Source organism: Lolium rigidum, chromosome 4, assembly GCF_022539505.1.
Source record: "Lolium rigidum isolate FL_2022 chromosome 4, APGP_CSIRO_Lrig_0.1, whole genome shotgun sequence".
Lineage (NCBI taxonomy): Eukaryota > Viridiplantae > Streptophyta > Magnoliopsida > Poales > Poaceae > Lolium > Lolium rigidum.
This window is the reverse complement of record NC_061511.1, coordinates 268,558,618-268,573,432: the sequence shown is the minus strand read 5'-3', so window position 1 is coordinate 268,573,432 and position 14,815 is coordinate 268,558,618. Positions and strand designations below refer to the sequence as shown.

Below are 14,815 nucleotides of genomic sequence, written 5' to 3'. Positions count from 1 at the left end.
ACGCCGTGATCGATTTTAACCATTTAAATCGACGCAAACAGAGTAGTCGGGTTAATTTAGTCCTTCATTTTGCGTCGGCTCGCTGGAAATGGGCCTAACCACGGGAATGGAGGGAGTAGTCATGTTGGGCAGAGTTAACGGGCCGGCCCAAAAAAAAACAGGGTTGATAGGTGCCGGTCGGTCGGAATAATAGGATTTGCCCCAATACTTCTCCGTATCTCCATTCCCATTCCCATTTCCAGAAAGAAAGAAAAAAAACTCCCCAGTCCAGATGAGCGACGAGGGCGGCGCGACGGCGGCGCCCATGGACAACGACGACCTCCTCGGCGAGATCTTGCTCCGACTTTCCCCGCTCCCCACCTCGCTCCCCCGCGCCTCCGTCGTCTCCAAGCGCTGGGAACTCCTCGCCACCGACCCAGACTTCCGCCGCCGGTTCCTCGCCCACCACCGGAAGCCCCCCATCCTCGGCGTCTTCGAGGAGCGCGACCGAACACTGGTATTCACCTCCGTTCTCGACCCTCCCGACCGCATCCCTCCCGCGCGCTTTGACTTGCCAGATCCAGGCGGATTAGCGTTTGATTCATGGACTCTGCCCGGGTGCCGCCACGGCTTCGTGCTTATCCTCTTCCAGCGGCTGTCTCTGATCCTTATGTTTGATCCTATATCCGTCGACGTCCGCGCCCTGGCCATTCCGCCGGGGTTCGGGCCCCGCGTGGAGTTTCCGCCTGATTACACAATTTGTGCGTGCACCATCAGCGCAGCTGTGCTGTGCGATGCGGGCAGCGACCAGGGCCACGTGCACGGAGATTGCCACATGAGCCCGTTCAAGCTGGCTGTGGTAGGCACCTTCAGCGGAGGCCAACATCCAGCAGTTGGCCGTCTCTACTCCTCAAAGACTGGCATATGGAGAAAAGCTGTCTGGACGGCGGGACCATGTGCTGGTACAGTTAGCCGTCTCCCCTCCACCCTCATCGGCAATGCTCTGTACTGGTGGCTAGATGAGTCTGAAGATGAAATACTCGAGTTCGATATGGGTAAGCGGAGATTAACTGTGGTCAAGAGGCCTACTTTTACAGGCATTCCCAGCAGCTGCATCAGGATCATCAGGGCCGAGGGTGGTGGCGTAGGCATGGCTGTACTCTCGTACCCCAGCTTCCAAATGTGGGGCCGCACGGTCAGCAATGAGGGCGTTGCTACATGGATGCTGCAGAAGACTGTCAACATGCATGATATCATTGGTCTGCCGTCTGGGTTGGAGACAAGCAATGAAGTTATAGTGGGGTATTCTGAGGATGCTGATGTGGTTTTCATTTCGGTGTCCAGCAATTCAGAGCACTACTCCTTTGTTGTACAACTAGAGTCGATGAAGTCCAGGAAGCTCAATCAGAATCTTTTGGAGAATTCATATCATCCGTTCGCGAATTTCTATACCGGAGGTAATTGTTTATTTATCTTTACATCACAGGAGTAGCCTAATTCTACTTGTTTGTTCATACATGGTTGCAGCCTTTACTATGCTTTTAACTGTTTGCTAGCATCTTAGTTATCCTATTTCGTCTTCGCTTGATCCATAGAATTAATAGTTATGATGTTTTTTGTGTTTTTAATAAATATTTTCAATGTCAATGGCATCCTCAAGATACTGCAATTCGAGTTACCTAAGTTCAAACCATAGTTAGGCTCTTAAGCACCGTAGAAGGACACTTCTATTTCACGCTGCTCTCTCCTGTCTGTCATAAAACATAGAATCCTAATGGTGTGACCAACTCCTACACGCCGGTATTTTCTCCACCTCTAGCAAATCATCTTAGTCCATTACATAGCACATGACTTTGGAGAGATTGCAGCAATCACCATCTCACTTTACATGACACTGTGTTTGGTTGCACTGAATTAGACTTGGAATTGGCAATTTAGAATTCGGGTACTAAATTCTGCTGTTTGGTTAGTCATAGAATTTCCACCGGGAAACAACCTCAATTCCAAGTCCACCCCGCCGCGCGTGTCCGCCCACGCTAGGGAGTACAGAGCTCGGGACCTCTGTATTGGGTTGGAATCGTGCGAACTGTTTCGTTCCCAAAAATAGTTCGTCATTCCCCACCTCCAAGCCTCATGTTCCTTCCCCTATTCCCCTATTCACAAAACCCATCTTTTGATTTCAACATCAAATACCATGTACATCCAAACAATAGAATTTGAATTAGAAGCCATTTCCTTTCCATCTTGGATTTGGAATTTTCTATCCAATTCAATTCCAGACTCAATCTAGTGCGTCCAAACACAGCGAACAGTAATTATGCGGTGGGATTTCCAGTCTTCGCCTTGAAGTTTTTAAAATATGTACAACTTTCCATAATAATTTTGCAATATTCCAAAGCCTAATTTTGCAAGATTCAAAATCCCCATAGAGGATATATTTTCCTCTTGTTTCTTTACTCTAAGCATAGATAAATAACTGCTCAAAAGTCACAAGTATACAAAAGCATGTTGTCACAAAATAATAAGGTAACAAGACAACAGATACATATAGGGAGGTTCTGTATCAAAATGAAGTGTACAATATAATTAAACAAAATGTTTTCTCACACTTTCTATCCACCTCACTACCACCACACAGCAATGAGTCATCTTAATCCCTCCCTATCTGCTCATCATCTTTGTGATCAGATCGGTTAAAGCTGTATTTTTGCTTCATTTCGGAGCTATTGATCGAGCCTCTTGTGCACATCATTCACTACTCATAGCACAAACTTCCCTGAAATATAGTAGTGTGACTTTGAGGGCTACCAGCAAAGTCAGGTCCAGGTCAAACCGAAGACATAACTGCGAGAGCATAATTGATTAAACATGGGACATATCTTCCTTGGTCATCCAGAAAAAATCCTGATGAAAGTCACATAAACTTCATGCTAAGTGTAAAAAAATGTTTGCATCGAGCATTCATGTTGTCCAGATTTAGTATCCACTGGTGTTCGCAAGAGAACATGATTTTACCTCCAACAAGAAATATTTCTTTTCAACCATAGAATTCTTACAGAGGTAATACATGTAGTCATTCACCAAATTTTTCAAGCCACCAAAATAACTGGACATAACTCCCAATATTGAAGGTTCTATGGTAGACATACTCTTAGAAAACCTGTATTGAAAAGCACTAAGTAATGAAAAATATAGTAATGTTTTAAATCAAATGACTCTACAAAACGGTCTGGCATACAGTGTGGCACATTATCCTTAGGCTTTGTTTTCTCAAGCATGGAAGGACCACCAAGAAGTAAGAGAAGGACATGAATAAACATTAAAAAAATCTTGCTGCGAAATTTCACCTTTTTCATGAGATAAAGTGTGAGACCCATGTGTATAACATAAAAACAACATAGAATAACTTGGTCAGTAAAACTTGACCATACTACAAAGAAAACAACTAATGTCATTTCCTCTTATGACCTATGCCATGTACTTTCGATTATATCCTAGACAAGTATGCTATGAAAGGTATTTCCTTGAATACTTGCAGCGCTAAAAGCAGACCAGATACTACTTATTTACTTGAGAAGTAACACATTGCACTTGAAAGTACTACAAGTCTATAACAATACAGCAAAATTGTAGCAATGAGCCTCATCTTCATTAAGGATGCGTCAAAGCATTACCATACATAAGAGCACCACATTGTCCTGCAAAGGAGACAACGATACAAAATATTTGAGGTACTAAATTAACCTGATATGCAAGAACCCATTGGTATAAGCCAATAAAGAAAACTATGATCTCGGTGTGGCCAGGCTAATGCAGGACTGAGCGGCTTTGCATCACCAAATTGGTCCAAGAAAAGGTATAGGAGAGACTTAACCAAACCTTGTTTTTATCCGTGCATTTAATAACAAAATGCCCTAGAAATAATGATCCTACATCACTACATCTCCATCACTTACTGTCCCATAATTGTTTCTTCAACATAAACATTCACTTACTTGATAGTATATCATTTTTATTGTTCTTCCTGGCCCCTAAGTCGGAATTAGCTTCTGTATGTCAAAACACCTTAGTCGCACACATGGGGTTATTATAAGCCAATTTCTACTCAGTCCTACTTCTACGAATACCCCATATAAAATTTAGTGCTGCGTGTTTACATTTTTGCCTGTAACCCTGTCGTCACGGCCAGTAGGATCACTGTCATTCTTTGGTAGTAGACGTTTAGAAACTCTGACCTGCAAAACTGCACTATTCTTTAGCCTAGATGCAGTAGAACCACACTATATGTTATTTTCTAGTCAAACTAAATGAATGCAAGCCCACCTGGAAACAATCTCTAAAAATTATATGCAGGTGAGCAAATGTAAGATCGCCCCCCATAGTGATTTGTACGTCATTAAATTTGTACGTTAGGATTTAATGCAGGTGAGCAAATGCAAATTATATGCAGGTGAGCAAATGCAAGATTGTCCCCCGTAGTGATTTGTACGTTATTAAATTTGTACGTTAGGATTTAATGCAGGTGAGCAAATGCATTACTGGCTTCCCCCATAGTAATTTTAGGCTAGCCATAGTGCTAGTATCATAAGGAGTATCATGCATGCCACCTTGGCAAAAATCTGATGTGGCGCTATAATTAATGAGGAGAGATATGCTAGTAGTATCATAGTATGATACTGTATCATAGCACGTGAAACTAGAAAATTTAATGTCAAATACATCCTATACACACAATTGCATTGAGATTCTACAAATAATTAAATATCATAAGATTATGATACTACTAGATGATACTAACCACTATAGAGGTAGTATCATAGACTTGTATCATATACATGATACCACTATATGATACTTTGCACTATGGCCAGCCTTAGCTGCGAAAATTGTCCTTAATCTCTAGGATGAGAGAAGCAATAGCAACGTACCCCATATGACTGCACATTTGACAGACATGTTGCTGTGAGATAATAACTAAGACAGAAAAAGACAATTAAATTTGAGAAAGTACCTGATATTGTAATTCAGTACAAAGCAAGATTATAGTTTCCAATGTTTGTTTGCCTATCTCGGATCAAATTGGAAGAGAACCACCCCAAATCAACAGAATTCATAGGAAACAATTTGTGGGCGTAGAGATGTATGAACAAAGATATCAGTTGCGACCTATATAATGTCTTCGGTTCACATAATATTCAGAGCATATATGGCATCTCTGCCAAAACAAAATAAATATTTTTAATAGTAAAGTCGTATCGGTAGATAACGTTGTATACTTGTATAATGGTGCCCCTAGCCCAGATCCCTGTAGGACCAAAAGACCATGTACAAAACAGTTTTGCATAACTAAAACAAAGCAGGAAAATCCATACCGTGAAGGAGCAAACTACTTTGCTCAATCGAGACCTCTGTCGTTTGTAGAAGTAGAATCTGAGGCTCGCGTGAGTGACAAACCATTGTTCATATAAAATCAATCACATGACGCTGCATGGAAAGGTGAGCTGATCAGGGTGATCAATATCTTGGGTATAAAAGTCCTAATAGTCTTCTAAGTTCAGCATCGTATCAAGGTGTGCCAATGTAATCTATAGAAATCCAATGCAATCCATCGAGGAAACTTGGTGATGAATCACAACACCAGCTAGGAGGATTATAGATTACCAAAATCGTACCACTGTAAGGTCCATGGGTATGGAAAACAACTAATGCGTGCTGATGTAGTAGTACCCATGCAAGGTTCTGCAGATATCAGTAATTGAGCTACAGTTTGATATATTTCAAAGCATATTATAGATAATCAACAATTCAGATTACAAATGATTAATCAGGAGGTAGTTACCTGCCCTGCCACTTCACTTGCACACAAACTAATACAAAATTTCAAATTCCTTCAAGAATTAGTGATGACAAAAACCTTTTCTTTAAAAAGGATAAACTCTGCCAGTGGGAAAGGTTCTGAAAATTAAAAAAATCAAATCAGCTCCAGTAAGTCGATGAAGAATAAACAAATCTTGAAATGTAGCATTGCAGTGGATGGAGGCTGACCACTGCAATCCGATCCCACCAAGTTCAGCTTCCATTCGTACCAAATGTTTATCCATTGTGGAAGACAACATGAACCAATTTAAGAAACTGAAGTACTACTCAAGTATCCATCCCTGTGAAGCTTTTTGTACTTAACTACCCAAGTATCCATCCATCTGAAGCTTTTTGTCAAATACTTAACTTGGGTAAAATGCACTGATTAAAATAAAACAATGGGAAGAAGGAAGGGGCAACCTGGGAGCCGAGGAGGGTGTTTTTCTTCAGCTGACCATCATTGCGGTTCTGACTGTGGGCAGGCTTGATCCGGGTCGTCTAGGAGCCTGAAGAGCTAAGCCGCGACGATTGTGGGGAGTGACCTTCAGATGCACGTCCGCACAAATTCAGCTGCAGCCTGTAGTGCTAGGCAGGTGAGGACAGCGGCGCCAAGCCTTGCTCATCATCCAGATCAGTGGACTACACGTTTTCTCCTCGAAATGTGCAAGGTGGGCGAGGCCAGAAGAAGTGTGCATAGGGAGATTGGAGAGGTTGGAGGGATGCTGCGGTTGCGGTTGCAGGGGTGAGTGGCTGGGGCTACGAAGTGGAATGCCGCGAACGACACACGAGGTGGAGGAGAGCGGCGGCGGCTGCTCCTGGCAGTGGGGCTCAGGTAGGCTAGCGCAATCGTCCGGGATCGAGATAGGCTGACGCAGGCAAGATCCGATCCAAGGGTTGGGGCGCGATGGGTAGATTGCATCGTTGCTACCGATCGGCTTTCGGCTATAATCGCTGCGATTAATTAGCCCCACCTCTTGGAGCTGCGATCACGCCAGAGGATGAGAATAATAGTACATAACTGAGAAACAAACTTTTTGGTTCATAAGCCTGAAATTATCTTGGACGTGCTAAATTTCAGGAGATAGACCTATTTGGTGTCAGGGTTGACTTGCAGTGGCATTTATCATGTAAATAGTGTGAGGTGTGACATCATGAGCAGTGGCGGAGCCAGGGCTACAACCCTGTGTAGTCAAACTAAAGTTGTGTAGTCAAATACACCTATTTTACAAATTTTTAATAATTTTTTTGCATGATTGTTGAAGGATTGTGCAAAAAACTGTGTAGTCAATTGACTATACAGCTCATATGTGGCTTCGCCGCTGATCACGAGAGTGTGACATTGCAGGTTTCAATTGCTATTCTGCCAGGTTGAAATTTGTTATCTAAATATTGTTTCGTTAGTCATTTGGCTGCGTGAAAAGACTGAATTTCCCATGTGTTCTTATCCGCTCTCCTCTCCCTTTTGCTCTGGAGTAAGGTTGGCTAGCAAATTTCTCAGAAGAATATGATCATTCCTTTGCAACAATAGCTCAAAAGAAAATTAACTGGCAAGCTGTTGACAGTTCATAATGCATTGGTCTTAGAATTTTGTGTGGATGTGAAGGCCACTTTTTAAGGATAAAAAACAACAACACTGCAAGAATAATATTTCTGCTACTTGCAGTGTTTTAATGTTTTAAACTATTGTTAGCAGCTTCTGAAGGTTCAAATAGTAACTACTAATTAATATTTATGATCATACTTGGGAATCTGGCGATTTGAGAAACACCAGCAAATACTATGTTGTTTGAAAATAATGTGGAATCGATTTGGACCGATCCATACTTCAGCGATGTTAGGGTCGAGAACCTGAATTCCAGGTTGTGAAGCTAATTTTCATAACCTTGCTGGACTGACCTAACTTCAAAGGTTCAGTCATTAGTTCTGTAACGGTGAAGTTAATTTTCCTTGATCTTTTTGAGCTATGGCTTGTGCAATCGTCACTAATTAGATTTGTTGCGGCGCAGGTACTGATGGAGTGTGAAGTTCTGCTCCAGCCATTGAGTCACCGCAGCAGCAGGATCTATCCCTATATCGGCATACATCTCTTGAGCCACTGACCTGACTTCAAAGGTTCTGCCATTAATTCCGCATGATCTGCGTATTTCTTATAACCTTGTTGATACAGTTGGATGGTTGACTCATAAGTACCCTGCGATTAGCTGTGAGAGATCCTTGTCACTTTGTCAGTTGTCTGTATTTTACCAGTTAACTGTGTCAGTTGTTCTGTCCGTATAATACCTTATGAGTTATGACTAATGTCACAGCAATCCTGATGCTGTGGGACCTGGGTTATGTTTTCTTTTTTATGTGGAAACATCATGCTTATGTGTGTTACTGGGTGCCGCTTGTAGGAGATGGAACCTCATTTCCTGTGGTATCCATAATGATGAAGTCTACCCCTGGGTGTTGGAGTTCTAGAATGAAATTCTTAAGCCATGTCTTTTACTCTGAACTTTTTCCTCTAGATTTTTGACCCTAGTTTTGATGGTTGAGGGCCAAGGGTGTAAAATTTGGACAGTTTTGAGTTTGGGTGAAACAGGTAGTTATCAAGGAAACAAAAGTAAACTTATCCCTTTAACTGAAGTGTGCATGCTAATGCAATCCCACCAGATGTAGTGCAACTTGAGTGTATTACTTTCTTTAAATGGCGCTAGACTACTCGGGCTGGGAGACCAGTGGTTGGCGATTGTGGGTCGTTTGTTCTGGTAGTCGTTTCATTCTTTCCCGCTGCTGTACACTTGTTTTTATTGAAGCTCATGTACTTTGGTTATTTAGTCGCCAATGGGGTCTCCTTTCTCCTTGGTCCTGTTGGCAACGGCCGTTTATTTGTTGCTTTGTGTGTTCTGGCACCCGACTTCAGTTTCTCCGCGTCTCCTTTTCCCAGATACTTTTCGTCCATTGCTCGTGAATTAGCCATGAGGCACAAAGTTGGGTTTTGTAGGTAGGCACAAAGTTGGGTTTTGTAGGTATGCCCTTCGTGCACACACTATCCGATAGATCATATCTGCAGTGTCCAAGTGGTGTATATATATATATATATTTTTGGTTAGCTTATTTACCTTCTCTTTAACGCACAACCCTCTCCTTGTTTGCCATGTGTCTGCATGCTTCGGGTTGGTGAAGAGCCGCTATGGTAGTTTTCACTCCCACCATATTCTTCTCTAGCTAAGCTGCCTAGTGCCTGACACTAGGCCATATCTACTGTTGGGCCTGCATGGCATCTGGGGTTCTCCTTCCCACAGTAAGAACCTATCAAGCGGGTGGTCAAAGCCGACACCTCATGGTGAATAATAATGCAGCCCCTTCTCCTCCCAACTCCGCGCTTCCTCCTTTCCTTTCTTGTCGTGCCATCTGGCATGCTGTCGAGCTACTGCGTCCGTAATGGCCGACAGCGTGTAACCATCGGTATGAGCCTCTTATGAGTGGCTCGAGGCAACAGCGTCCACATCCACAGCAATGGACGGTGTTGAAACACCGAGCTTTAATCCGTCCAAATATTTTTTTCCTTTTTTTTCCATCAATATTTTGTTCATAAACGTCACCTATCTATAGTTTGGCTATTATATTAGCGAGTGGTCAAAGCCCACACCTCATGGTGACTAATAATGCAGCCCCTCTCCTCCCAACTCTGCGCTCCCTCCTTTCCTTTCCTGTTGTGCCATCTGCATGCTGTCGAGCTACTGCGTCCGTATTGGCTGACAGCGTGTAACTATCGTTATGAGCCTCTTACGAGTGGCTCGAAGCAACAGCATCCACATCCACAACGATGGGCGATGTTGAAACACCATGCCCATTAATCCATCCAAATATTTTTCCTGTTTTGTCCATCAATATTTTGTTCATAAAAGTCACCTATCTATAGTTTGGCTATCAGTTTATACCGAAGCAGACTTGCTACTTCAGTTACCGCCACATTTTAGGGAAATATCTTAATATGGCGTCCGACAATGTTCTGTGATCATTATGGTGGCACGTAGGGACCCACGGCGTCGTTAGAAAGTCCGTTACCACCCCTGGTAAAATTGTTTATTTCAACTGTATTGTGCTCTACCAGAGGTTCTTTCCTATCCAATTTACGAAAGATGTTTGACTCACTTAGTTGGAAATTCTAAGGGTGTGTTTGGTTTGTGCCCAAGAATGCCCTACCAAAATTTTGGCTAGCCAATATTTTGGTTGACCTATTCGTTGCCCACAAGTTGGCCAATATTGGCTAAAAAAAATGAGCTAGAGTTGATAGTGGAGCATCGGCAAGCCAAAAAGTTGCAACTATCCAAACAAGAACCAATCTTTTGGCCATGACCAAAAAATTGGTAGGGTATGCCTTGGTAGCAATCCAAACACACCCTAAGGCCCCTGTTGTTTGTCAGCTAGCGGCAGGAATAAGAATTGGATACATATTTCTGTTGTGGCATGAGAATAGCTGGATTCACTACATATCATTGTTTGTTTTATGCTTGATGCAGGTGGTCGAATAGTTCAGTTGATCAGTAGGTTTTTTCGGCACCAGCCGCCAGGTATACATTTTTGGAATTGCTTCTTTTGTATGTTTTTGCCTGTCATGCTATGTATAACCATGCATCATATGAAGCTTCACCAATAGTTGATGGGAGAATCATGTGTTGAATTTCATAGGATACCACCTTTTGAATTTGTCTCATGTATGAAGACCAGAGAAAATTTAAAATCAATAATTGAATGTAAGTAAAACGCCCCCAGATTGTTTTGATTTTCATGGATGGCAGCTCCAAATTTTGTGCAATGGCTATCTCAAGGCTACTAAACTTCCATCTGTCATTTTCAGTTTCATCTGGTTTTCTTATCAGCACTTGGTGGTATAAGTTGAACAGAGAACAGGGGTCAGGTAAGCACTACATCAGTCCTCACACTTATTATGACCTTGTTGCAACTTCCTAGAAATGAGTGCTCTGTAATGGTTATTTGACAAATCAAGAAAAAAAAGGAATGTAGGCGACATGAATGGAAACTGTGAAGTGGCACCTTGCTTTGAACAAAAAAGTTCATTTTGTGTTCCCTAGTTTTAGCCTTTTAGGATACATAATTACATACCAGTAAAAACAAAAGAATGGTTATGAGCCAGCTGTAGACGCGTCAAAGAATATCAATAAAAACTAAAGCAATACATTGTCTATACATCAAAGTTTTCCTTGTCAGATATTTTGTGTTTTTTTTACCATAACTTCGGATTTTGGGCAGATGGATAGTTTTGTAATTTTGTTGGAACTCCCTCTGTTCCATAATATAAGATGTTATTACAACCAATATACGAGCAAATTGGTTGTAATAATATGTTATATTATGGGATGGAGGGAGTACAAAATATTTATGTGCTCCTTGAATTAGATATTCTTATGACGTGAAGTCTTACGCTGTGGTTTCACCGACCAACTAGTTCGTCCTTTTGCTACAGGTAGCTTAATTACACATTTTCTGGAATTGCTGCTTTCAATTTTTGTAGTTTCCTTGATTCAGTAGATTTGTGGTGTGCATTAATACGTTGCGCTTGATCAATCAGTTTTTCTGCTCACAACAATAGTTTAGGTCAACATTTATTTATCCATGCATTCGAGGCAAACATTTGTTTGTGTAGACTTGGTTGTTTGTGGTATCCCGTTTTTATTACATGGCATCATGTTTGATAAAATTTCAATAACGAAGCATCATGTTAGTCCCTTTATTATTGTTATATACTCGTGTCACAACTTTTTCTAGATACCGATGTAACTACACACAAATGCATCTAGATACATCCATATCTAGACAAAGTCGCGACATTTATTTTGGAACGGAGGTAGTAACTGTTACTACATTTTAAGCTTAAATGATATATCCAGTGTGCTAGTTTTTATTCTTTCCCCTTTCGTGTTGTATGATTCTATCCCATTTTTGGTGCCTTCCTCCCATCTTTTGCATTTTCAGTTTGCACATGATGTTGGCAAGGTAAATACCCGATCACTTGGGTGCATTACCTTGACCTTTTGCTTTGTTCACACCGCATTACTATTTTCTTATGTTACTTTATTCCGTTTAGAACTGTGCAGTCACAAGCATATCTTTAGTTTAGGTGAATAGCCATTGTAGACTGAATCCCTGGGCTAAGAAAATTTATCCCCTCACTCTAAGGCTGGTTTGTTTCAGCACTATTATTAGTCTCCTGAGGGAACTATCTAGAAAAACACAAATAAGAATGCACTCGCTAGTGTCCAAGCCCTCTAATATGGTTTTTGAAGATTCAGTTGAGTAAGCTAAGTTTCATTGCAAATATTTCTAATGGTTTAATCTCTAGAATGTTTCCAGAATTCCAGCCAACTTGCTCTAAGGATCCAAAGGATTGTTTCCTGTTCGGTTAAGTAAGCTAAATTCACTATTTCACCATTGTTTGTTGCTTTATCCTCCAAATCAGATTTTTGAAAAGCAATGTTTGAATTATCTTTATATTTGACTAACTGCCCTGCTGATAAAACTATCTGCTTTGGTGAAGAAGTGCGACCTCTATTATTTTCTTTTACTTAAATTGCCATTTTTCTAATTATCTTTTGGCAGAAGCAAGGACTGTCTCTAGGTTTTTTTGATATCCTTTTTTCATGTCGTTTTTTGGGATATAATCAAGTCGGTGCATTTTGTTATTTTATTCAAACTCTTCTTTGGACTTGCATTGTTGTTGAATCCTTGGCATGGCAAGAAGCCGGAATCTGTAACTGACCCATCTGAGATCTTGTGGGTCTATGAAGGTGAGTGTCCGTTGGCAAAACAAGGCACGAGTTTGTCTTATGTCAAACCCTCTAATCAGCTGTTCCGGAATTTCTTGATGAATATATAAATGGATAAAGTTACTCTACTTTCTAATCCCTCATACTGCTGGTGCAGGCTGGTCATGGCTTGCTGTTACTTCTTGTCAATTCTTGGTGTGCCTATGTCCTGAACTGATAAGTACATTAAAGATTATAGTGCATCTTTTTGTCTTTGTTGTTCAGTTAATTTAACCTTTGTGAACAGAAAACTCTGAAGCCAGAGAGGCAAGCTAAATGGCTCTCCTCAAGATTCCAAAAAGAGTTGAAGCTATCCTTTTTTGACAGGGTTGAAGATGCGTCTCACTGCAGGCTCTGGTAAATGCACTGATGATTAAAGTGGGCATGATGGCGAGGTTCCACAAAAGGATCAGTGACTATGGGCGTCCAAAGGAAATGTTGCCTGCTTTTGCCTAGGCGTAAGTGTAATTCCTCTTGGAGTGATGATGAATGAGAAGCAAAAGTCTTGCTTTAGATGAAATGCATCAAAAATTTGAACCAAGTAATAGCAAACTATCCGATACAAATGTAGAATTTGTAATACACGTCTTACTTGCAAGACAAATTGTAAGGTAATCTGTATACTGAACATGTTTGTGTGCTTACCTGTAACAGTGGACCAGCTTTTAGTTCTTGCAATGGTAGATGATGCTCTGCATGGTTCAGACTTGTTAGAATGGCATTGTCATTTTGTCACTAAAACAGCAGCAAAAAAAAATGCACTTAACTTTGATTTGGGACCTGCCTCAACATGTTGAACATCTTGAGCATTCTAAAGATGGAACCTGAACTGCCTGAGTCAGGGTTTACAAACAATCCATGGGTCCAAATTGTTGGGTAGATAGGTTTCTACTCCCTTCGTGCACAAAAGGATGTCTCAACATTGTCTAATTTCGCATGTATCTAAATACGAAAACATGTCAACATGTAGACATAGTTGGTTTTGGCACATGCTTTGAGTGGTCTTGTGAGAGTAATGATGCCATGCTTGTGCGCCTTATTCTTCAATGCAAATTGTTTATCTTGTGCACAAACTTTGGCGAGCTTCCACATAATTACTTAGAGCATTGTGTTGGTTCATTGATTGCTTGCTTCATTTCTCACCTTCACATCCTCTTGCAATCTTTGATTCTCAATATAGTTTGATTTCCTCCGAATATTCGTCATTGAATATGTGCATTTGATTTCAGTCACAATTATGAGAAATGCACAACTTATGGAGGAACGCTCACTATATTGGCCTTCCAAACCTTTCGTCTATTTTGGCAATTAATGCCAATGGGGAAGAAGTTTGGAGGGTTTAAGGGAATTGCTTTTGTTCTCCTTAAGCATTTGCCTTTCATGCTTTGCATTCGTTGCTTTGCATGGTTGAATATTTAGAGGATACTCCGCTAGGTTTTAATTGCCGGTATATGCAATGAAATTCAAGTTCATTCACACATGCATATATTATGGGGGAGTTTGTTCTAAATATTCAACTTGAGTTGTTCGCTAAATTCCATATCTAAACCCTCTCAAAGAGATTGTCATCAATTACCAAAATGGGGGAGATTGTAAGAACAAGTCCTTTACCCCATGTGTGGTTTTGGTAATTGATGACAATCCCTATGGACTAACGGTTGCATTAAGAATATATCTTAGGTCAAGTCCATAGTCATGTTGGACTCAAGGTTGTAAGATGGAGAAGACGGAGTACAATGATGAAGATGGTGTTGAAGAGAGACAAAGACGGTGTTGAAGATGAAGAGAGAAGATGGCGTAGAAGATAAAGAGAGAAGACGGCGTTGAAGATGGAAGAAGACGGTGGCGTGTATGTTGAAGGAAGACGGTGGCATGTACAATCATGAAGAGTGAAGACGGAGCTTGCCGACTCGAGAAGAACGCGCAAGGACTAGGTTTGTGCTCGATAGGATAGTGGGTCGTATCATCGGAGAGAGCTCAAACCTTGCATGCATTGCATCATGTTCTTGGTTCTTCTTGGTTCTTATGCATGAAACGGATTTCGGTTGCATTGCATGTTGCACGCGCAAGGGTGATGATTTTCCCGATATACCATATTGAGAGGTTACACCTCTATGACCATGAGAAAATCATCATCTACTCTTTTCCATGATTTCATCATGTGAGAA

The 14,815-nt window shown here is 41.2% G+C and overlaps 1 protein-coding gene across 6 annotated transcripts; it reads left to right on the top strand.

The window, feature by feature from the left end:
- Window positions 1-292: 292 nt before the first annotated feature.
- LOC124707720 lies at window positions 293-13,363 on the top strand. Of its 6 annotated transcripts, none has more exons than XM_047239395.1 (5): window positions 293-1,436; window positions 7,845-7,950; window positions 10,344-10,394; window positions 10,513-10,577; window positions 10,682-13,363. In XM_047239395.1, exons 1-2 carry the CDS (start codon window positions 305-307, stop codon window positions 7,859-7,861), a joined length of 1,149 nt encoding a protein of 382 aa, XP_047095351.1. In that variant the 5' UTR covers window positions 293-304; the 3' UTR covers window positions 7,862-7,950; window positions 10,344-10,394; window positions 10,513-10,577; window positions 10,682-13,363. The 6 variants fall into 6 exon arrangements, with proteins under 6 accessions (XP_047095351.1, XP_047095352.1, XP_047095354.1 ...); XM_047239396.1 differs by having other exon boundaries at window positions 7,845-10,394; window positions 10,682-12,629; window positions 12,766-13,363; XM_047239398.1 differs by lacking the exon at window positions 10,513-10,577.
- The last annotated feature ends 1,452 nt before the right edge of the window (window positions 13,364-14,815 follow it).